Source organism: Sinohyriopsis cumingii, chromosome 12, assembly GCF_028554795.1.
Source record: "Sinohyriopsis cumingii isolate HCF-2022 chromosome 12, ASM2855479v2, whole genome shotgun sequence".
In the NCBI taxonomy this organism is placed as follows: domain Eukaryota; kingdom Metazoa; phylum Mollusca; class Bivalvia; order Unionida; family Unionidae; genus Sinohyriopsis; species Sinohyriopsis cumingii.
In genome coordinates, this window is record NC_142972.1 from 74,287,152 (window position 1) to 74,311,526 (window position 24,375).

Sequence of the window (24,375 nt, forward strand, 5' to 3'; positions counted from 1 at the left end):
AAAATTGTATCGTGCTGCCAAAACGCGACTGAAAAGTCTCCGTTTACCTCAAGTGCAACGATGGTTACAAGAACAAGCTATCTACACTTTACACAAACCCATTCGACGCAAGTTTGCCAGAAGTCGCACCCGAGTGGAAGGCATCGATCATCAATGGCAAGCCGATTTAGCCGATGTCTCTCATTTGGCCAGCTACAATCGTGGCTACAAATATTTGTTTTGTGTCATCGACGTCTTTTCCAAATTTGCCTGGGTCGTGCCCTTGACTTCCAAATCGAGCAGCGAGTTAGTGCGAGCCCTGCAACGAGTGATGAAACAAAGCGGTCGTCACCCTCTTCGATGGCAAACGGACAAAGGCACCGAATTTCTGAACCAAGCTTTCCAAAAAGAATTAAAGAAACATGACATTCATTTTTTTACCACCGAGAATCCCGAAACCAAAGCCAGCATCGTGGAACGTTTTCAACGCACTTTGAAAGAACGCATGTGGAAATATTTCACGCATCACCACACTCTGAAGTACATCGACATCTTACCGCACCTGGTGCAAGCGTACAACCAATCTTACCATCGAAGCATCGGACGTGCCCCGCAAGACGTGACTCCCGAGAACGAAGTGTTGGTGTTTGAGCGCCTGTTTGGTACGTCCCCGACGAGGGCTGTCCCCAAGAAAAGTGGAATGTTGGCCGTAGGAGATTGGGTGCGCATTGGCAAAACCAAAAACGCACTTTCGACAAAGGTTACTTACCTAACTGGACGACCGAATTGTTTCGCGTCACTGGACGAGTGCATGGCCGTCATCCTGCCGTCTATAAATTGGAAGACATGAACGGAGAAGTGCTCAAAGGAACGTTTTATTTGCCCGAGTTACAACGTGTCACCAAAAAAGAAGACGACGTGTACGACATCGAAAGCATTCTGGAACGCAGAACCCGTAAAGTGGGCAAACGACGTGTCAAAGAAGTCAAAGTACGTTGGAAAGGATATCCACCCAGTTTTGATTCTTGGATCGACGCTTCGCAAGTCATCGACTATAAAAAGAAGTGACCATCATGCCTTTTCACACAGACGCAGCTACGTCGACCACTCCTCCTTCACCTAGTTCTTCTGTGCAAGATTTACAAAAACAACCCTTGTGGGTGTGGTGTGGAGAACGTGTGCCTAAAACGCAAATCGTCTTTTTCTGCCAAATCTTCGTGGTGTATTGTGTCATCGGGGCAGCCATCGCCAATTTGAGTTTGCAAACAAGGAGACAAACAATTGTGGACCATTTTATTGAGCAGTTGCATCGGTTACCTGCTTCCTAATCCCTCCCTGAAATTCACCTCGAACGGGAACCCCGGGAACCTTGTGTACAGTGCCAGTGCCAGTCACCACTTCAACCACAACCAGAACCCCATTTTAGACGGAGACACGCCTCTGACGTCCACTAACCCCTCGGACAGCCACAGAACTCTGGAATTACGAGTCACCAAAGCCAATTTTACTTAACTTTACCCAGTGACAGTTCCATGGAGGTGTTTCCCAAGAACACGTTGTGATGTTACACGGCCAAATTACCTCAGGTCATCCAGTTAGATCACGAAGCCCATTGGGAAGTGGCTTTAGTAGAAATCATTCACCCGACCCAAGTCCTCAATGTCCTTCCCAATCAAAATTTTTTCGATGTGGAGGTTCATGACGAGCAAATGCAACAGTGGATGGATAGCAATGTCAAATATGACAAGAAAACCCGTACACAAAAGTACACCACCTATCACTTGTTCATTCCCCCAGGCTATTATTTTAGTGGTCAACATTTGGTCAGCACCATAGCCTCCAGGTTTAATGTCGTGTTTCTGAAAGCTTTGGAGCATGTCAACAAAAGTGTCACCATGGAGTACCACAAAGCAGCTCGTCGCTTCTTGATGAAATTTGAACGAAGTAAAATCGTGTCCATTTTATTTTGTCCTGAATTGTTTGACATGTTGGGCGGAGACATGGACATGAGAAAGGCCATGCTCAAGAAAAACGAATTACCCATCGTTTACGACAACGAGTCTTTTAGCAAGTTATTTCGTGCCCCGGTAGAAATGAACCAAGGACTGAATTTGATGTTCGTGTATTCCGATGTGGTGGAGTACAACGTGGTGGGACACACCTCCGTACCGTTACTGCGTGTCATTCCTTTCAAAGTGGATTCTGCCACGAACACTGACGAGGAAGGTGGAAACACTTATCACGTCCACCGCGAATTTGTCCATCCTCACTATTTGCCTGTCAGTAAGTCGTATTTGGACACGGTCAACATTGCTATAAAAGGAGATCTGGGACAAAATATTCCATTCACCAAAGGAAAAGTCACGGTGAAACTCCATTTTCGAAAAGGGTTCTCTCACGACTCTTAAGTCATGTATCCAGTGTACCGAGGGGTTGCTCGACAGCGAGGACACGGCTTAGGAGATATGTTAAAATCGGCCTTTCGTTCGGTGGCCCCGGTGTTGAAACCGATGGTGACACGAGGATTGCACGCCTTGAAAGATGTGGCACTGACGCAAGGCAAAGAATTTCTCCAAAATGTCATCATCGACAAACAAAACCCTAAAGAAACCAACATGAGGGCAGGCAAAAATGTCTTGCTGCAAACGGGCAAAGACATTTTAGGCCAACGAGAAACACCTATAAATGCCCTGCACGCTACCGAGTCAGGCATTCAGCAAGGACAAGGCAGAAAGAGACGACGAAGAAAACACCCTTTCACCAGACTTCAAGCGAGAAAGGCCAAGAAAAGAAGAACCGTTCGAGACTTAGACGTTTTCGATTATTGAGAAAAGAGACAAAAAAATGATGCACCGAGAATCTTGCGCTTGTTCCAAGACGGAACTGGATCTGTTTGCCATGCCCCCCACGATGATGACGATGCAAGAATCCCAGTGGGTGGAATTTCACCCCGTCTCCTCACTGACCGATTCCGCTCCCATCGAGTTTGAAATCAAAGGACAGCCCGAAGATTACATCGATCTGAATAGCAGTTACTTGTACCTGAAAGTCAAAATTCTAGATAAGACTGGAGGTGCTATAGACGATGAAGCAGTAGCTCCCGTCAACAATTTCATGCATTCCTTGTTCAGTGGAGTGGACTTGTACTTGAATAACAAACTGGTCAGTAGCAGCATGGATACTTACCCTTATCGTGCCTACCTGGAAAATCTCTTGACGTACGGAATAGATGCCAAGAACACTCATCTCAATGCCTGTGTGGTATGGGAAGCTGACGAACCTACCAAGTTTGAAATATTGGAAACTGATGAAAAGAAAGACAACAATGATGGATTTCTAGAACGAAGAAAGAGAATCACGGGAGCCGACACAAGTTTAGAACTGATGGATCGTTTGCATTTGGACATGTGGTTGCAAGAAAAGTATTTGCTGAACGGGGTGGATGTCCGCCTGAGACTGAATCGTAGCAGTGCCGCTTTCCATTTGATGGCTGATAGTGACGGTTACAAAACCAAAATCCTAGAAGCCAGACTCTACGTACGCCGTGTGGAAGCGTTACCTAAAGTGGGAAACGACATCAGTCAGACGTTGAGCAAAACGACTGCCAAGTATCCCATACGACGCGTGGAAGTGAAAACCTTCACCATTCCCAAGGGACAGCGATCCATGATCGAAGATCATCTGTTCCAAGGACAGTTACCCAAACGTTTGATCGTTGGTATCGTCGAGAATACAGACTTCAACGGAGCTGCCGAAAAAAATCCTTTCTACTTTCAACACTTTGGCGTGTCCAAAATCGAAGTCAGTCGCGATGGCAAGACCTTGTGTACCCGACCTTTCGAACCTGACTTTACCAAGAAGAATTACTTGAGATCGTACTTGTCCCTGTACGAAGCCACCGGACAGTTAGGAACCAATACCAGTCACGGTATTACGTACGAGGATTATACAGGAGGCTACGCTTTGTGGGCTTTTGATTTCACTCCAGACCAAGGCAGCGACGAGGGACATTTCCACCCTATAAAATCCGGCCAGATTCGTGTGGAAATTCAGTTTAAAGACCGAGACCCTGATGAAACGGTGAACGTCATCCTGTATGCAGAATTCGATAATACCATAGAAATCAACAGTTTGAGAGAAGTCATCCTAGATTACTAGAAACCATGGAAGACTGTTATCCCTCTTTACCTAGTCGAGAAACTTTTAGTGTTGGATTATTGTTAAAAAATGTTAGAGTTGTTGTTGTTTAGTGTTAAGTGATTTTTGAATAAAAAATGTTGTGTTTTGAAAAAATTGTTTGATGTTATATTGTTGGATTATTGTTAAAAATGTTAGAGTTGTTGTTTAGTGTTAAGTGATTTTTGAATAAAAAATGTTGTGTTTTGAAAAAAATGCCTTTGTCTTTTGTTTAGCTATAAGAATGTTGGATTGATGCTCTTTCATTTCTTACTATCCCTCTCATGACACTCACTAAACGTTGCGACTCAAAAACCGTGTAGGGGATGTTTTCCTTCACGTCCGCGCTTTGACTTTAAGAACCGGGGTTGTTTCCAGTCTAACCATCCATTGTCGACTCATCCTCCTACGAAGATGTGCTCCAAACTAGCTAAGCTCAACGAAGCCTACGTGAATTTGCATAGGGTCAGACACAGTCTGATACCGAAGCCAGAAGAAATAGAGAATGTGAGAATGTTAAAAATCACTGAAGACCTGATAGAAGAGCTCTTCAGAGAAGAAATGAACAGGGAAAAAGAAGAATGGACAGAGAAGTACAGACTTCAGAGACAGCAGCAACAGCAGCAACAACAACAACAGCAGCAGCAACCTGAAGCTGACAGAGGCTTTGTCGATTGTCGTATCGACACCAAAGAGTTCTTCTTCTCTTTTCGAAGAAGCAGACCTATCGCCAGAAAGTCTATCCTCAGAGGACATCGCATTCTTAGAAACTAAAAAAGAATGCCATAGCAAACAAAAAAACAGCCCTTTTCAGGGCTACCCAATACTCTAGAAAAGAAATAACAATCCATTTGCCAATGTGTGTAGGTAGAGTAGTGTGAAAATAAACACTAACTCTTTTTTTAAAAAATGTGAGGGTATGTGTTTGTGTGTTTGTGTTTGTAAGTGGTTAAGTAAGTTGGTATGGATAGTAGATTAAAATGATGTCTTTTTTTTGGTGTTTGAGGTGTAAATTTGGGGTTAGATTGGATTGCTTTGCGTATGTGGATAGTCTATTGAAGTGATTTATAAAAAAATTTAAAATAGTGATGGGTAGCATAAAAAGTGAGTGAGTGTTTCTTTTAGGTCCGCGCGTTGTTGTTTTTTTGTCATGATGTAGGTAAGATCAATTTTATGTTTTAGGGGATGTTGTCCTTCACGTCCGCGCTTTCACTATACATTGAAACTCGTTCGGCAGTCCAACTATCCTTGTTGATTGATCAACACCAAAAATGAACACGAGACTGGAGAAACTGTTGGAACTTCATGTGCATCTGGAATATGCCAGGCGCCTATTAAATGAACTGGCCGCGGAAGCCATTGTGGAGGAGGCAAGGATAAGAGAGGAGGAGGAAAGAAGAAACAAAGAAGAGGAGGAGAGAAGATATAAAGAAGAAGAGGAAAGAAGATACAAAGAGGAGGAGAGAAGATACAAAGAAGAGGAGGAGGAGGAGGAAAAGGAGAGAAGAAGAAGAAGAAATTTCAGAATCCCAGAAACCGAAAATTGGGATTCTGAAGCCACATATCCTGCCTCTGCTCTCTCCCCCCAAAAGGTAAAAAGTAACGGGGGGATAAGATGTGTATGCGGCGCCAGGCCTGGAAGGTGCCACCATTAACCAGGTGTCCATGAAGTTCCAAAAAAACAGCCCTTTTCAGGGCTACCCAATACTCTAGAAAAGAAATAACCATCAATTTGCCAATGTGTAGGTAGAGTAGTGTGAATATAAACACTAACTCTTTTCTAAGATAGTGTGAGGGTATGTGTTTGTGTGTTGGTGCTTGTAAGAGCTAAGGTATGTTTGTGTGAATAGTAGATTATGGGTTTCTTTATTGTTTCTTAGCGTATGTGAAGAGTATAGTTAGGGTTTTGTAACCGCTCACGTACGATTGTGTGGATAGTAGATTATGGATTTTGTTTATTGTTTCTTAGCGTATGTGGAGAGTATAGTTTGGGTTTTGTAACCGCTCACGTACGATTGTGTGGATAGTAGATTATGGATTTTGTTTATTGTTTCTTAGCGTATGTGGAGAGTATAGTTTGGGTTTTGTAACCGCTCACGTACGATTGTGTGGATAGTAGATTATGGATTTTGTTTATTGTTTCTTAGCGTATGTGGAGAGTATAGTTTGGGTTTTGTAACCGCTCACGTACGATTGTGTGGATAGTAGATTATGGATTTTGTTTATTGTTTCTTAGCGTATGTGGAGAGTATAGTTTGGGTTTTATTATATGAAATGAGAAAAGTAGGGGATGTTTTCCTTCACGTCCGCGCTTTCACTATAAGAACCCACAGTATTCGTCGTTCAAACCATAGAAATTACAGGGAAGTTAGACAAAAAAGGAAAATGGACAAAATAAATGCCAAAAAACACACTACAGATTCTACTCCTACACACATAGGAACTTTTAAAACTACACCAAACTCCAAACAAATACAAGCCACGGAATTATCCTTCACTTCCTCAACCCCGGACTTTGAATTGATTAGAGCACAGGCAGTAAAACTCAGCCCTAGTTCTCCCATCATATTCAATACTTACGATACCTTGCCGGGGGGGGGGGAGGTTTTGGAAAGTACCCTGGCCATGGAAAACAACACGATAGACCTTTCCTTTAGAACACCAACCCCATTTTCCAAACATTGGCATTATCCCCTAGAAAGCTACCTATAACTATACAAATTGAGACAAAAACAGCAGGGACAGGAAGTTATAGCGAGATAGCACAGTAGGGGATTAAGCAGACTAACAAAGGAAACTCAACAATAACGCCTACGGGCAAAACCCAAACAAAACCCTTAAATCCGACCAAAAGCTGTGCAAATAAATACCATAATTGTCAAACCCCGGGGCCATCCAAACCATTAACGGAAAAAGACTTACTCTATAGTCCAACCGATTTAGAATCCACCCCCACCCCCGTTTTTACAACAATCAAACAAAAGGGATATTTAGGAAAAGGAAAAGGACCCTTGAAACAAAAATTGGAACCAACTAACATGACTAAGACAAAACGGACTCCAGCAAACCAAATACCACAAATAGAAGAAATTACCAAATTAGAGAAAACCACCTACCCCCAAACAAACTGTACAAAACACGCAAATCAAAAACCAAAATGTAAGTACCACCCTTTAGAACTAACACTATACATTAAAAGTAGAAACCCCAGATTTACCAACATGACTACAAACAGTATCATAGGAGCCCTACAAAGAAATCACTCAGGGCAGCTCAAAATAATTAGACCTAACACAGGATACATAATAGTGCACTGCGGCACTCAAAGGCAAATGGCCAAATATTTAGAAATAAGGGACATCAACACTATACCAGTCCAAGTAGAAAAACACCACCAAACAACCACAGGAGCCACTCTCAACTCAAATATCAGAATTCCAAACAAACCTAGGTATCCAACACAGGAAAAGGCAGAGCCACCAAAAACAATTTTCAAATCAATCCTGAAGTTAACCAGGAATCTGCAAAAATTAAACAATGAACAAATCACTGCTCAAATCAAGGAAGGTGGAACCAAAATCAATAGAGCCTTCAAACTAAGGAACCACCATGGATTCGAAACTAACACAGCAGTAATAGAATCTAACCTACCCCTATCTACAATAATTAAACTAAACCCCACAGGAATCAGATATAAACTTGAAGCATATATCAATAAACCCAGACTATGTAACAATTGTCAACGCTGGGGCCACTATGGCACTAAATGCAAATACCAACACACATGTAAACAGTGCGGAGGTAACCACAGAGGGCAATGCAAAAGGGAAACCCCACTATGTACAAACTGTAAGGGAAACCACCTCCCCGACACATCAAACTGCCCCCATGCTATTAGAGAAGAACAAATTATACAACTAATGAACTCTAAAAACATGAGCTACCATCTAGCTAAACAGGAAATATTATTAAACAAGCCGAAGCAAATCGTATCTAACAGCACAACAAACTTGAAAGCTGTCACTTCAAAATCCTCAAAAACTTCTAGTAGACCTACCATCCCACACCCACCCTCCCCACAAAGGTCGCATATCATTAACACCACTCAAATCAAGGATCCAACAAATATTACAAATAACAAACTAGACGCACTAGAAAGTAGGATCAAACACCTAGAAACTATACTAAAACTCATACTGGAACAAGTAGGATATAAAAATCCACAACCCCATAGACCAATAAATGAACATAACCATCATGTATAGTACAACAAATAGGGACATAACACTATGGCAATGGAATGCGAGGGGACTGTCAGGCAATATAGATGAGCTAAGACTAAAGCTACAAAACTTACCTATAAAACCTGATATAATCTGCATTCAAGAGACAAAAATCACCAACAAAATAAGGGCCCTACCAAAAATTCAGGGTTACGCCCCAGGGTACTTTCAAAATAGACTCAAAGGGCAAGGAGGGGGGTTAGCTATCTTCATTATAAATAACATGCCCAACGTAACACCAGTGCCCATACCTCTTAAAGTAGACGAAAATCAGTCAGTGGAAATTCAATCACTAATAATAAACACTGGAATAGAGAACATCCAAATATTTAATTTATACGATCCAGGAGACAGTAGTAAAAATTCAAACATAGACTTATACCGACAAATTAATGACAATAAACAGTTGGACCGAGTAGTCATATGCGGAGATTTCAGTGCGCATAACGAGATATGGGGAAGTGATCGAACGGACAAAAGAGGCAGGTTGGTTGAAACTTGGATAGCAGAATCCAACCTGACCATACTAAACAACGGTACCAGAACTCGATTAAACCCCGAAAATGGTACCCTCACCGCCATCGATCTAACCATATGCTCCACATCAATAGCACAGGTGGCGGAATGGAGAGTGGATCAAACTGACACCATAGGCAGTGACCACTTCCCATTGATAACCACCCTGCAGATGACTACTCAGTTCAACTCACAACAAACACAACCCAAGTGGAAATACGAAAAAGCAGATTGGAAAATGTATAAAACCTTACTCAGCACAATAGACCACAAGGATATAGAAAATGATAATTTAAACACATACTATGATAACCTGATTAATACTATCAATCTAGCTGCAACATCTAGCATACCTAAAACAAATGGCCGCCCCAACAAACAACCAGTCCCGTGGTGGAGCGAACTATGCCAACAAACACATAAAGATAAGAAAAAAGCACTCAATAAATTTAGACGCACAGGAAACTCACTGGATTTCACCACTTACAAAAACAAAGAACAGGAACTCAAAAAAATCATTAAACAAGCCAAAGAAACTACTTGGCAAAAATACTGCAAAAGTATAAATATCAAAACCAGTACCAAACAAGTCTGGGACAAAATTAGAGCCATTAGAGGAAAAACATATAATAGCACACCAAAATTACCAGGGGCAATTACAAACAAAGATAAGGCTGAAACACTAGCTAAGCACTTTGCAAAAATGAGCAGTAATAAAAACCACACCAACTCATTTCAACAACATAGAAACAAGGTAGAAAGAACCCATAGTAAACTATTCACTGACCTTGGCAATAAAAATTCCTACTTAAACAAAGATATTACAACTGCTGAGTGGGATAAGGCACTAAGCACCAAAAAAGAAACTTCCCCTGGAGAGGATAAAATAGGATATATCATGTATAAAAATATTCCAATTAACATCAAAAAATCAATAATTAATTTCTTAAACAAAATCTGGAAAACAGGAATACTACCTGATAAATGGAAAACTGCTATAGTTATTCCTATACTGAAACAAAATAAGGACCCCCACCACGTCAGCTCATACAGACCTATCTCATTAACAAACAATATATGCAAGATCATGGAAACAATAATAACTAATCGCCTAAAATGCCACCTAGAGCAAAATAATTTAATATCCGAAAACCAATGCGGATTTAGAAATAAAAGATCCACTACGGATCAACTCATAAGACTAGAAACAGCGATCAAATTAGCCTTCAACTCAAAAAGGAAAGCAGATAGGAATCTAATAGCGGTATTCTTAGACTTAGAAAAAGCATTTGACCTAGTATGGACCAAAGGCTTACTAGCCAAATTAAATCACTATGGAATTACTGGTCAAATGTTCAATTTCATCGAAAACTTTTTAACAGACCGCAAAATAATAACTAGAGTCGGAGACACACACTCTGAAATACACCCCCTTGAAAATGGAACTCCACAAGGCAGTGTACTCAGTCCCACTCTTTTCAACTTAATGATCAACGACCTAGATAAAAATCTGGCAACCACACAAATTGAAATTTCGCAATTCGCGGACGACAGCGGAATATGGAAAGCTGGCAACCCCAGCAGTCAAAAAACCATACAAACTATACAAGATAGTCTAAATAACATAGGAAAATGGGCTGACAAATGGGGGTTCAAACTGTCACAGGATAAAACAGAAGTCATAATATTTTCACCCACACGTAAACTAAATAAACCACAACCGACTTTTACAATAAACAATCAAGTAATTAAATATGTTAAATTTAAGAAGTTCCTGGGTATGTACTTCGACGAACACCTAAATTGGGGAAAACACATACAGGAAGTAGTACAAAGATGCGATAAGGACATCAATCTAATAAGAAGCCTTAAAGGATCGAACTGGGGATCCAATCAGGAAACACTGTTAGCAATATATCGGGCACTAATAAGATCCAAACTTGATTATGGGTGCCAAGTTTACAACCTAGCACCAGCAAAACAACTAAAAAAATTAGAGCAAGTACAACGAAAAGCCCTAATTACAATAACTGGAGCATTACCATCAACTTCACTAGCAGAACTCCAAGTACTAACAGGTGAGCTACCGCTCCATCTCAGAAGACAGGAATTAATACTGAGATATGCAGCCCGATTACGAACACAATCAAACACTCACCCCACCTTATTAGCAATAGAGAAATGCAACATCTCCTTTAGTAACACCCAAAAGCACCACGTACCAACAGGAAAAATAGTGCACGAATTAGCAAAACTACTTCCCATAGACATAAACCAAAAAGAAAAATACAATAACTTCGACCCTGGACCTTGGTATAACGAAGATCCAAACATCAATACCTCTATCACCAAACATGGTAATAAATTAAATCAAGAACTGCAGCTGCACACTATAACATCAGAAATTTTAGCAACTAAATATGCAAACCATCTACAAATATACACAGATGGTTCAAAAACCACTAAACCCACAAAAACAGCAGCTGCATACGTAATCCCCAAACTTAAAATACAAGTTGGTCACCGACTACCGGACCACTGTTCAATCTACACAGCAGAATTCTGGGCAATACTACAAGCACTAGAATGGGTGGAGAAAAACAACCCACCCCAAACAGTAATAATAAGCGACTCACTAAGCGTCCTTACAACCATTCTAAATAACAGCACCAACAGCAGAGAAAATTTCCTAAATAAAACCAACTTAATACTAAAGAAACTAAAAAGCAATAAACAACAAGTAGAATTCCTATGGGTCCCATCCCACATAAACATACTAGGAAACAATCTAGCAGATGACTTAGCTAAACTTAAACTGAGCGAGCTAAACCACGTACCACTGGCTTACAGTGTTAGTGAAATCTACAGCCTAATCACAGTCATGATAAATCAGAAATGGCAGGAATATTGGGACAATAGCAAGACAGGCATAAAACTACATACCACACTCAAAGAAACCACTAGAAATAGAAAACCGCCTTTACTTAAAGGGAAAGATCAAAAAGTAATAAATAGAATTTATACAGGAAAAACCAAGTTGGCCAACAGCTACGGAAAACACATAGGACCAAAACCTCACAACCCAAATTGTTACTACTGTCGGAAGCCTGAAGACCTGCACCATATCTTTAACATATGTTATAAATTACGGAAAGAAAGGGAAATTTTCAAAACGGAACAGAATAAAATAGGATCGACGAGTACATATCCAGAATTCCTCAATAGCACAAACCCCAACTTAAACACCACATACAACAATATCATTACTTTCCTTAAAAAAACTGAAATTTATACAAAAATTTAAATATAATTAATTAGGAACTGGGACGGCCGGATAGGTCTGGTGGGTTCACAGCCTAACACGACCGTTCAGGGACCTGATAAACTAAAACAAACTAAGGAATTACTTTCATTAAAAAACCGAACTTTATACAAAACTTAAATACAATTAATTAGGAACTGGGACGGTCGGATAGATCTGGTGGGTTCACAGACTAACACGACCGTTCAGGGACCTGATAAACTAAAACAAACTAAGGAATTATTTTCATTAAAAAACCGAACTTAATACAAAAATTTAAATACAATTAATTAGGAACTGGGACGGTCGGATAGATCTGGTGGGTTCACAGACTAACACGACCGTTCAGGGACCTGATAAACTAAAACAAACTAAGGAATTACTTTCATTAAAAAACCGAACTTTATACAAAAATTTAAATACAATTAATTAGGAACTGGGACGGTCGGATAGATCTGGTGGGTTCACAGACTAACACGACCGTTCAGGGACCTGATAAACTAAAACAAACTAAGGAATTACTTTCATTAAAAAACCGAACTTTATACAAAAATTTAAATACAATTAATTAGGAACTGGGACGGCCGGATAGATCTGGTGGGTTCACAGACTAACACGACCGTTCAGGGACCTGATAAACTAAAACAAACTAAGGATAAATCCAAACAATTATAATCAAAACAAATCCACTGGCTGATAAAACTTTACAAATAACAAGAATAAAATAAAAAACACCAACCATAAAAAAAAAAACAACTAGTACAAAAACCAGGAAGAAATGTACAGGGGGGTAGGTGGTGAAAATAAAATCCTACTCCACTCCTCCTTACCTATCTTTCTCCTAACATCCTAACCAACAGCTACAAAAACTCTTTTCTCTATACATAGGTGACAGCCAAGATAAACCTAGATATAACTATGTAATCCCAAAAATAGAACGCATAAGGTGGTCGCAAGAATAGACCATCAGGGATACCCTTATTAAGACCCCAAAACTTACACATATGAGGTAGTCGAAAAACCCAACGACTATCAGGGCCGGCGGCACAATGCTGCAAATATAACAATAGCATAGAACAATACCCCAAAACATTACAAGCATAAGGTAGTCAAAAAACCCAATGACTATCAGGGCCAGCAGCACAAGGCTGCAACCAAAACTTATAACTAGAAAAATAGGACCCTAAATAATTACTCAATAAGATGGAAAAAACACCAATTCCATCCAGGGCCAGCAGCACAATGCTGCAAAACAAACCAATCAAATTGCTGTCACCTATTAGCTAACATCTACCTCGATAAACTCTACCTCTCTTAAAAACAGCACAGAGTTTTTTATTCAAATTCCAAAAGACGGAAATTTAGAACAAATATCCTGGATCGGAAAAACCCTGCTAACCTGTGGCAAGACAACTCCGCCCGAGCCCGACCACTTTCACCCCTTACCACGGACAGACATCAAAACCCATACGTGCAGTGCACGCATCATAAATTAAAACGCGAACTAGATCGGGTCCAATCCCACTGGTCGCTCATCAATGCAAATGAATGACAGAGTGCGTGCTGGGTCCAATCCCACTCTTACAAATACAAACAAAAATATAGGCCTTACAATCAGGTTGATATGTACACAAAAGTACTTCGACCTGACGGCCCAATCAAAAAGTGTTCTGTGAACACATAAATGCCTGGAGGAAGTGGCACCATTCCTTCCCCCAGGAGCAATCAAAAAGGTGCCTGTGGCACCACAAACCAGTGGTACATGCTCATTGCGAGCGCACACCACTATAATCCAACTCAACAACAACAACAACAACGTTCAAACCATTCTACAAAGAAGATGGCTTCTAACCAAATGGACAAAATACAAACATTGCAAGACGTTTTAGACAACTTAGGAATGATGGAACAGATGTTAATAAGACTCGTTGAAGACCATTATTCCTATAGTCCCCATCGTGTAAAGATGGAAATTAATAACTTAAAAAAGGTAAAGGACAAGATTAGTGGTGTCATGAAAGAGATAAAGGAGGAGAAGGAGGATGAAGAGGAAAGAATAAGAATAAGCAAATGGAACGAAAAAATTGAAAAAGAAGAAGAAAATGAGAAGAGGAAGAAAGAAGAGGAGGAAGAGAAGAAGAAAGAAGAGCAGGAGAAAAAAAAGAAAGAGAAGAAGAGAAAGAGTGTAGGAGATAAAATAAGAACTTGGTGGAGAAAAAGAAGAAATTAGAAGCAGAAGAAGAAGAAGAAAACCAAAAGGCCCTTTTCAGGGCCAGCCATATTTCTCGAAAAGAGATAGCCTTTCCATTGCCTACCCTTTTCTAAATTTAAATTTAAATTTAAATTTAAATTTAAAAAAACTTTTTAAAAAAAAAAAAAATCCCATATTCAATTCCCCTTGTCCCTAGACAAACCCAAACTCTATTCCCATGTTAATTTCCCTTGTCCCTAGACAGACCCAAACTCTATGGTAAATTCCCATTGTCCCTAAAGTGGCCCAGCGTTTTTCTCCATGTTAAATTTCCATTGTCCCTAAAGTGGCCCAGGGGTGTTTTTAATGCTAAGTCCCATTGTCCCTAATGTGGCCCCATTTACTACTCACATACAAGAAAAATCCACTAAATGCTTACTTGTTCATAAAGTAATTTTTAAAAAAAATCCTGCTTTATATGTTTTTGGGGTCCTTTTTTGCCGTACTTAGTGTTTGCTTTAGGGTTACTGTACAAAAAATATTAAAATGTCATGTGAAAATAAATTATAAAAGTTATGACAAGTGTTTAATTGGATGTTACAAAAGTTCCACAGTAAAGATTCTATCGGTTCATTTATTTAAAAACAAGTCACCTATATTTAATATAATTTTGGAACATCAAGGAAGTGACAGCTGAATACCCATTAGGACCAGGGCGGGCGCCAAACCTAACCAGACTATCTGGCGCCCTAGGCAAGGTTAGATTTTGGCGCCGCCCCCCCCCCCCCCCCCGAAAATATCAATTTCAACATTTATAAACAATTATAAAAAATAAAAAAAAATGCGCCCTCTGAAATCAGCGCCCTAGGCGGCTGCCTAGTTTGCCTATATGGTAGCGCCGGCCCTGATCAGGACTATATCAGAATCATCAGATGCATATATCAAATATTCTGAAGAAAATAGTTTTAATTTAGTGTGATCATTCTGCGGTAGTATATAACATCTTTATTTCATTTGTGGGTCAGTAACAGTAAATTTGTATAAGAATCAGTTAAACAATGAGAAAACAGTCCTAAGTAACAAAGCAATTAAATTCTTGCAGACTTTTCTGGGTGCATATCAGAGAGAATGCAGCAAGACTTGATGTGGAACAGAACAGTTAATCTTCGAGGAGGTGCCAGAAACAATGATGAGGTTGACCTAATCAATGAATATTTGAACAAGGAGTTCAAAGGTAAATCATTTGATAACAGAATTATAATTAATCGTTTTAAATTGGAAGAATTTTGTTTTATAAATATATGAAGTCTTAGTATATGCAGTATTTTGTAATTCGTGGAAATACGACTTTAACATGATTTCTTGGTGTCTAATATATTATGTGTTCATTAATTTGAAAACTACCACATAATGTTAATTTTGGAGGTTAAAATATTAATGCTGACTTTTTATTATCTTTATAGAAAGCTTAGGATCGGCCAGTCATCAGCTGAGTGACGCCACTTTGGACAGGCATAGCAAGTTGGCTGGTGGGGTTGGCCATGCTCTAGATAAAATATACTCTACAACAGTCTCCGAATTGTAAAGTTTCCAGACAGGAAAATCAAAGTTTTCACGAAGAAAGGAAATTGAGATTTTTGTCAGAGTACTGAAGGACGAGGAACTCTTAAGAGAAATCCCTGGAAGATATCACAGAGCTTATCAGAATTTCCGCTCATTAGCAAGAATAAAGAACCCAGACATATACATCTCGCACATAAACAAATTATCACGCAAATCTGACAAAAGAAACAAAATTATCGCTAACTCACATGTCAATTTATAATGTAAGTATGTATGTATGTATGTATGTATGTATGTATGTATGTATTAATAAAGTTCATCATACTAATCATGTTATAAATAACGATTTGTTGCACGAGGGATTAAAGTATGAAATAGAAAGTTTATATGTGCAGTCAAAACAGGAAATGGGGAAGTGAGTCGGATGTACATGGTCTGATACCAGCAGTGCGGGGGAATATTTCATATGAAAAGGATCGTTATTATTATTATTATTATTATTATTTTATTTCAGAACATACAGTGCTGTATTTAATGTTTGGTCATGGTTGGTTGAAGAAATGGGAGACCAAGTATACCGAGGCGAAAAATCAGCAAAGACACGTTTGATTGAAAAGTATCATTCCTCCACGGATCAAGAGACATAGGACAGAATTATCAAGGAATTTTGAAGACTAGTGGTCAGAAGGGAAGAAAAAACTATTGTTTTTGTTAAAATATAACATTATCCATATGTTATAAGTTATGGTGTAAAATTATAACAGACGTATATATGTATGTATGCATGTATGTTTGTATTCATAAATACCATTGTAAATGTTATTAATAAAGTTCATCATGCTAATCATGTTATAAGTAATGTATGTATGTATTCATAAATACCATTGCAAATGTTATTAATAATATTCATCATAATAATTATGTTCTTCTTATAAGTAATGTAAAGTATTAATATGTAGATATGTATGTATGTCATAAAATCCATTTATACCATTGTAAATGTTATTAAATATGATTGAAGATACTACCACTAGTAATAATAATAAATTATTATTATTATTATTATTATTATTATTATTATTATTATTATTGTGTAGCATATTTTCACATCTGAATACAGTTTGTGGTCGTTTTACAATTTATTTATCATTCACTCTATCTCACATTTCTGACATGAAGTCTCTCTCTCTCTCTCTCTCTCTCTCTCTCTCTCTCTCTCTCTCTCTCTCTCTCTCTCTCCTAAATTTCTGCCGTAACGACACAGTTCCCACCCAAGCATCAGTAAATTCCTAGCGATCTACGCCTCGCTAGACGGTTTTCACGCGTTACTCTTGCCTCGTGGTGATGCTGCTTTACACGCATGCGTGGGTAATTCAAATCTGAGGTCAACAGCCGATGAATACACAGGTGTTCTGTTCTGACAGGGATTTATACTAAAAAAGTGTGTGTTCTAAAGGATTTAACACTGTGGATCATTAGAAGAGGGATTATACTTACCGTCTGAATACAAGGGTTAGTCTAAATAAATTTATTAATTAATAGCGCGTTCCGATCATCCGAGGTGACATAGCTCGGACGTCTCAGCACGAGTGGTGCAGAACAACGTTGGTCTCCGCCGCCAGTCAAACAAAAAGAAAAAGGTGGAGAACAACTTGCTGGTCTAAGGGGTTCGTTACAAATAAAATTAGGAGTACTACCAAATTTTATTTGTAAGGCACGCTTATGCATTGTAGGACTAGTCGGTCACCTGTGGATTCGCTCGGAGAAAAAGCATATCCGTCAGTGTAGTCCTAGACTGTAAGACATAGCATATGTTGATTTTGTTTTAGTGCTTCAGAACAAAAATGTATGGTGTTGTGTCTTACGTTGTAGGACTACCGTCAATGAATCAAGGGATCGGGGTTGGGGGGTGGGGGTTAACCTTTAACAGTTATAATGTTTACAGGATACACCCCCCCCCCCCCGTTTCATTGACGGATACTCCTAATTTTATTTATAACGAGCCCCTGTGCATCAACATAAGACGTATCACATGATGTTTTTGTATTGATGCTATACTAGAATATAAATAACGTGATATGTCTTACATTGTAGGGCTAGTGACTGATGCAAGCCTAATGATGAAAATAGCAATAACCTGACACTTTGAAAGAAACAAAAATTATACTGAGTGACAAAATTACCACAGAAAACTCCAATAACCTCTCCTGATATTCTGAAGACCTTATCTATTATACTATCCAGGAGGCTCTTTGTGTGTAGCACCAGAACATAAAATATCTTACATTGTAGGAGTAAGGGTACGCTGTGAGCTTAATTCCCAGCAGGGCCTGGGATGGAACCCTGGCCGCCAATGATTTTACTGCAGTTTAGTGCCATTTGGTGGCTTTCTGCGGCATCTAAATTCTGTCAGTCATACAAGACGATCAAGCACCATTAATTTCACCTGAAACATATTACTGTTAAGCATGTACAGAAACCATCAATTTTAACAAAAGTTATAAAAAAATTGTTTCTAAAAATATTCCCCCCCCCCTTCCCATGCATCTAACTGCTTGTGATTGATGGATTCAAAGATGTATGTATATTTTAACTGGTTTGTGCCCAGGCAATAGTATTAATCGATATATGGATTCCTATCACTCACTGTGATGCGAAACGTGATTAGCGAGTTGTTGGTAGTGAAGCTGATGGATAGAATAACCGTTTGTTCATGAAACACATGCTGGCAGCAGAAATAAGTTTGAAAATTCTTGTTATATGGGTGTGTTATGTAATTTGCTGAAAGGTCGGGATTCAAGAGTAACAAATTTACAAAAAAACAGTTTGGACGATTTAAAAAAACAAACATTTCATCAGCAGTTTTGGCACCACAAGACCTCTTAGCACCTTCGTTTTACCCATCTGTCCCCCCGCACCCTGTTAGTATGCTACTGGATTCTGTCATAGGACACTTTACTATCATACCATAAAAGAGACTGTAAAAGTATGATAGACTGGGTCCTATGTCAGAATGGGTCATGTGGTTAATCTGAGGTAATTTTGTTACTGGGTGTAACTTTTTTGCTTTCAGGTTATTTTTTTTACATTAGTTCGTACATAGTGTGAATAGACACTTTCATTCTTATTTAAATAGTGTTCTTGAACAGTTAAATGTATAAATTTTCATATTTTTGAGGCAGAATTAAATGTCCATAAAGGTATAGTAATCATTATTGTCAAAGTTCTTTTAATTCTTTTCTATTATAATTCTTTTTTCTTATAAACAGGTACAGGACCAAAGGAAGAATGAAGGAAGCATTCTCTTGAGGATGTTTGTTACAACAACTTCCAGATGTTTTTACCAGAAGTTATTTCACCATGGTAGGAACTGCCTAATAAAAGCCATAAAGACAGACCAGTCACCATGTGCAGTCAGTGCTTTTTGGTCACATCTTCGATACATTTCTCATAATGCTACAAAACCATCAGAGCCACCACCAAAACTGTCTGTCACGCCCAGTTCAGGATTGGTTGATGAGAAGGTTCATATCAGAGTGTCGGGATTGCAACCTTATGAGACTGTTAAACTGAGTGCAAAACTTGAGGAGAATAAAGTTGTGTTCCAGTCATATGCTAAGTATATTGCGGATCGTAATGGCCAGATAGACCTCTTTAAGGATGCTGCACAGTCTGGAACTTACGCAGGTCATTTTGGAAAGAGTTACGAATTTAATCATAAAGAGGAAATATTGTAGTTGTTTTTATAATGTCCATAAATTAGATGTTTTTTTGTTACTAAAGCACTTATAGTCATCAGTTCAGTAATTATGACAAAAAATAGTTTCATTCACCTAGCATTACTTTAGGGAGGAAAATGAAAACATTGGCAAAGTTTGTTTACCAAGCAAAGTGTATTCTTGGATAATTCATCTTATTGAGCTGTGAAATATGTTTGCAAGTCCTTGTCATAAATGTTTGCATGTTCTTAGGTAATATGTGTGTTTTCACCCCTCAGTGGTGCAAGATAATCTGAATTGGAATGTATACAGTGCAGGGCCAGTTACAGCATACAGTCTGAATGTATACAGTGCAGGGCCAATTACAGCATACAATCTGAATGTATACAGTGCAAGGCCAGTTACAGCATACAGTCTGAATGTATACAGTGCAGGGCCAATTACAGCATACAGTCTGAATGTATACAGTACAGAGCCAATTACAACATATAATCAGAATGTATACAGTGCAGGGCCAATTACAGCATACAGTCTGAATGTATACAGTGCAGGGCCAGTTACAGCATACAATCTGAATGTATACAGTGCAGGGCTAGTTACAGCATAAAATCTGAATGTATACAGTGCAGGGCCAGTTACAGCATACAATCTGAATGTATACAGTGCAGGGCCAATTACAGCATGCAGTCTGAATGTATACAGTGCAGGGCCAGTTACAGCATACAATCTGAATGTATACAGTGCAGGGCCAATTACAGCATACAGTCTGAATGTATACAGTGCAGGGCCAGTTACAGCATAAAATCTGAATGTATACAGTGTAGGGCCAATTACAGCATACAATCTGAATGTATACAGTGCAGAACCAGTTACAGAAAATAATTGCAATGGAAGCGAAGGTCACTAAAAAATGTGTAGAATTGTTCAAGATCTGTCTTGAAGCTCTCCATTGCTTGTGTTCAAACAGCACTGTCACTAAGATGATTCCATTCCACAATAGGTTGTACAAAGAAAAAAATGTCTAAATTGTTCTGTTCTACATTGCTCAACTAAGAAACATCTACAGTTACTTGTTATTTGTTTTTCTACAATGTTTATAGTTTCAAAATTAGGAAAAAGTTTGGCTTAAATTTCACTTTTTTGTTTTAATGGTTTTAAAAATGTATTCAGTGAAAGAGCTGACACTAACCCCTCGACTTCTTTATAGAGGTATGTCAGATGGATCATTCTATGCATGCCTTGGACTGTTGGTAGCCATATGAAAAATATTCACAACTTTGAGCTACTGTATGTAAAGTCTAGTATTCCAGCAGGAATTTGCCAATCTGTTTCCAACTCATTCTATGGCTGCAGAGCAGATTGAAATTTACAAACTCCAGATGAAATGTCGTTAATGTTTTCCATAAGGGACATAAACCATTCTATACCAGTTTTCTATCCCCTGATTAACTTCTTGGGTAAGTTTTGACTAATATCACTGATATCTGGTAAACAGAGAATGACTTTATGACATAAAGTAATAACACAGATAATGTCGTGTTGTGCCATGCATAGAACCATGTAAAAATATAGTCGAGATTACTTTGTTAAATACCCTCCTATGGAACCAGTTATTTGGAGAGCAGCAGAAAACTTGTCGCACAAGCACTGACCATCCAGATTCTTTTTGTGGTATGGATTTGGACATTTATAAACATCTTTTATATCCCTATGTGATTTAAGTTAATTGTTAGGACAGATTTATATTTTATTACAAACTAAATGAGGCGAAATACAGAGGTTCTCTTTATAAATTATTGAAACAGTGACCTCTTAATATTGGTGGCTTCATTTGACGGTGAAAATAAGATAGTAACCCTGGTTCCATGGGTCACTCATTGTTTTGTCTCAGTCTAAGAGTTTCTGTTGGATACTATAAGTGAATTTCCCATTTAACGTACTTTATATATATATATATATATATATATATATATATATATATATATATATATATACACATACACACACAGACCATAACAGTCTTTCCTAAAGCAATGGATCAAAGAAGAACACCATATTGGGCAGGGTAATAAATAATATTGGTCCTCTGCTTTAGCCATTTGTGCCTTACAAGCACTACAAGGTAGAGATGTTCTGCAGTGTTCAACCTTATTTATTATTCCATTGATTATTGTCTCTGTATACATCAGCAGTGAACCGCATGTAGAGTCTGTATAGTACTTAATACATTTTTGTGTTTTGTTTGAATAATCATCGTTATGGTTTTATGCCCTTGAAATAGGAACTGGTAGATTTTAAAAGCACTTTTACTAGTTTCACACCAGTTTTGAACTGCACAGTTGTTTGTCAGTTTTCATGTCATATGTATATATGTATACTGGTATATGAGATATATATATATATATATATATATATATATATATATATATATATATATATGGAGGTTCAGTCTATAAATGGTTTAAAAACACTATGTATCTGTATGGTCTAATTATAGGTCAGCACAGTTCTGTCAGTATATTGTTGAATAAAGTTAAAAGAGATATTCCATCTTAATGGCGTATCATATCTTTTTAAAAAAAACTTTCCTATGATGTCTGCTTGGTCCTACCTTAAAATGGTGCCAATCCAACTTATAATATGGCTGCCACATTCAATGGTCATCTTGATAATCCTATTTTCACTACTTCTTGTAAATGGCTTATCATATCAACATTGTGCTTTTGCCAAAAGACTTTTTATGATGTCTAACTTGTACTAAATGCAGCCCGTCTGGAAGCCGTTATGGCCGTGGTGGTACCCATCCTGAAAATCTTGTCATCGTTAATTTTCCAACATGGAAACTCATGTCAACATGAAGTTTCCACCAGAAGACTTTTTGTGATGTTTGGCCTCGACGAAAATGTTAATTTGAAAATCTTGTATTTAATGAAGGATGTCACAGATGGTTTCAACACTCTGCAGTTAAAAGAAAATAATATCTTATCCAGTATGCACCAATTGTTGTGGAAGACCAAATTATAGTTGCATAAATTGTCTTGGCTTTTTCCTACAAGAAAGTGTATGTATGGTTATAGTGTGAATATCAGAACAGTTTCAGATTTATGCCCCAGGGGTGCCGGATTCTGGAGAGAAAGACAGTAAAGTCGTGATGCAGGGCAGCACCGGTTTAAAAAGAAAGTTATTGTCTACTTATGCAATCATCTAAAGATAAATCCAAAGATACAAATATTCATCATATTCAGTGTCTGTTGAACTGTGTCATAATTTGTAAAAATTAGAGGCAACACAAAAACTCTCAGCCTCTCTTCCCAGCAAAATGGCCACTTCCTCAACATCAGCTTGAATTATAGCAAATTACGTTAATTCTGCTGCTAGTTTTAAAGTTATTGGCTTGCACAAGAATTTCAACACCACATTTATGCCACCACCATGGCTGACATTACGATCTAAGTCTCACATTTTTCTCAAGAAAAGGTGAGACAAAATTGTACTATATTGGTCCCCACTTGAGGAGCCCCTTTAAAGAGAGGTCAACCTTTAATGAGAAGTCACCTTTCGCAGTATACCATAATAGTACATTTTTACCAATTTTGCACATTCAAGATTTTCAGAATATGGAGCATTGAATTGTATAGACTATGTACAGATAGCTAGGTATATGGTTATTGTTGAAAGGAAATTCCATCAAAACTTAACAGGAAAACAATGACATATCAAGGAATTAAAAGAACCTATGCTACATACAAAGTCACATTGATTCATTAATTTCATACACATTTCCTCTACTGTGCTTGCAGAAATGCAGACTGCTACAGAAATTTCATACACATTTCCTTTACTGTGCTTGCAGAAATGCAGACTGCTTTGGAAATTTCATACACATTTCCTTTACTGTGCTTGCAGAAATGCACACTGCTGTGGAAGTTTCATACACATTTCCTTTACTGTGCTTGCAGAAATGCAGACTGCTGTGGAAGTTTCATACACATTTCCTTTACTGTGCTTGCAGAAATGCAGACTGCTATGGAAATTTCATCCACATTTCCTTTACTATACATGCAGAAATGCAGACTGCTGTGGAAGTTTCATACACATTTCCTTTACTGTGCTTGCAGAAATGCAGACTGCTATGGAAATTTCATCCACATTTCCTTTACTATGCATGCAGAAATGCAGACTGCTATGGAAATTTCATCCACATTTCCTTTAATATGCATGCAGAAATGCAGACTGCTATGGAAATTTCATCCACATTTCCTTTAATATGCATGCAGAAATGCAGACTGCTGTGGATGAGATGCATGTTAATCATCATCTGATGACGATGAGGTAATGGATGAACATTATCATGATGGTGACAATAATGTGATGAATCATGATTTTGATTACTTTTTATTATGATTATGGTGATGATTTTTATTATTATTATTATTATTATTATTATTATCTCTTTAGAGGCGACTGCTCCGCTGGCCTAGTGGTTAGAGCATTCGCCTCAGAAGCAAATGCTCATGGGTTTGAACCCCAGCCGCGTCATATCAAAGACTTACATTAATGTTACTAACAGCTGCCTCACTTGGTGCTCAGAATTAAGAGGTTAGTGTTAGGACTGGTCAGCCTGGTGTCAGGATAATGTGACTGGGT

The 24,375-nt window shown here is 38.4% G+C and overlaps 2 protein-coding genes across 3 annotated transcripts in view; both read left to right on the forward strand.

The window, feature by feature from the left end:
* Positions 1-17,015, forward strand: part of LOC149786749 (uncharacterized) — a 31,568-nt gene extending 14,553 nt beyond the window's left edge. For both annotated transcript variants that reach the window (XM_089977268.1, XM_089977267.1), the window contains 2 exons: positions 15,549-15,680; positions 15,910-17,015. In XM_089977268.1, coding sequence (XP_089833394.1) covers positions 15,549-15,680; positions 15,910-16,031 — 254 coding nt within the window. In that variant the 3' untranslated portion in view covers positions 16,032-17,015. The remainder of the gene's footprint in view (positions 1-15,548; positions 15,681-15,909) is intronic.
* Positions 17,016-17,574: 559 nt separating this feature from the next.
* Positions 17,575-24,375, forward strand: part of LOC149786750 (bile acid-CoA:amino acid N-acyltransferase-like) — a 67,102-nt gene continuing 60,301 nt past the window's right edge. Inside the window, exons 1-2 of the mRNA XM_089977266.1 lie at positions 17,575-17,649; positions 19,279-19,711. Of these exons, the coding sequence (XP_089833392.1) occupies positions 19,321-19,711 (391 nt within the window). The 5' untranslated portion in view covers positions 17,575-17,649; positions 19,279-19,320. The remainder of the gene's footprint in view (positions 17,650-19,278; positions 19,712-24,375) is intronic.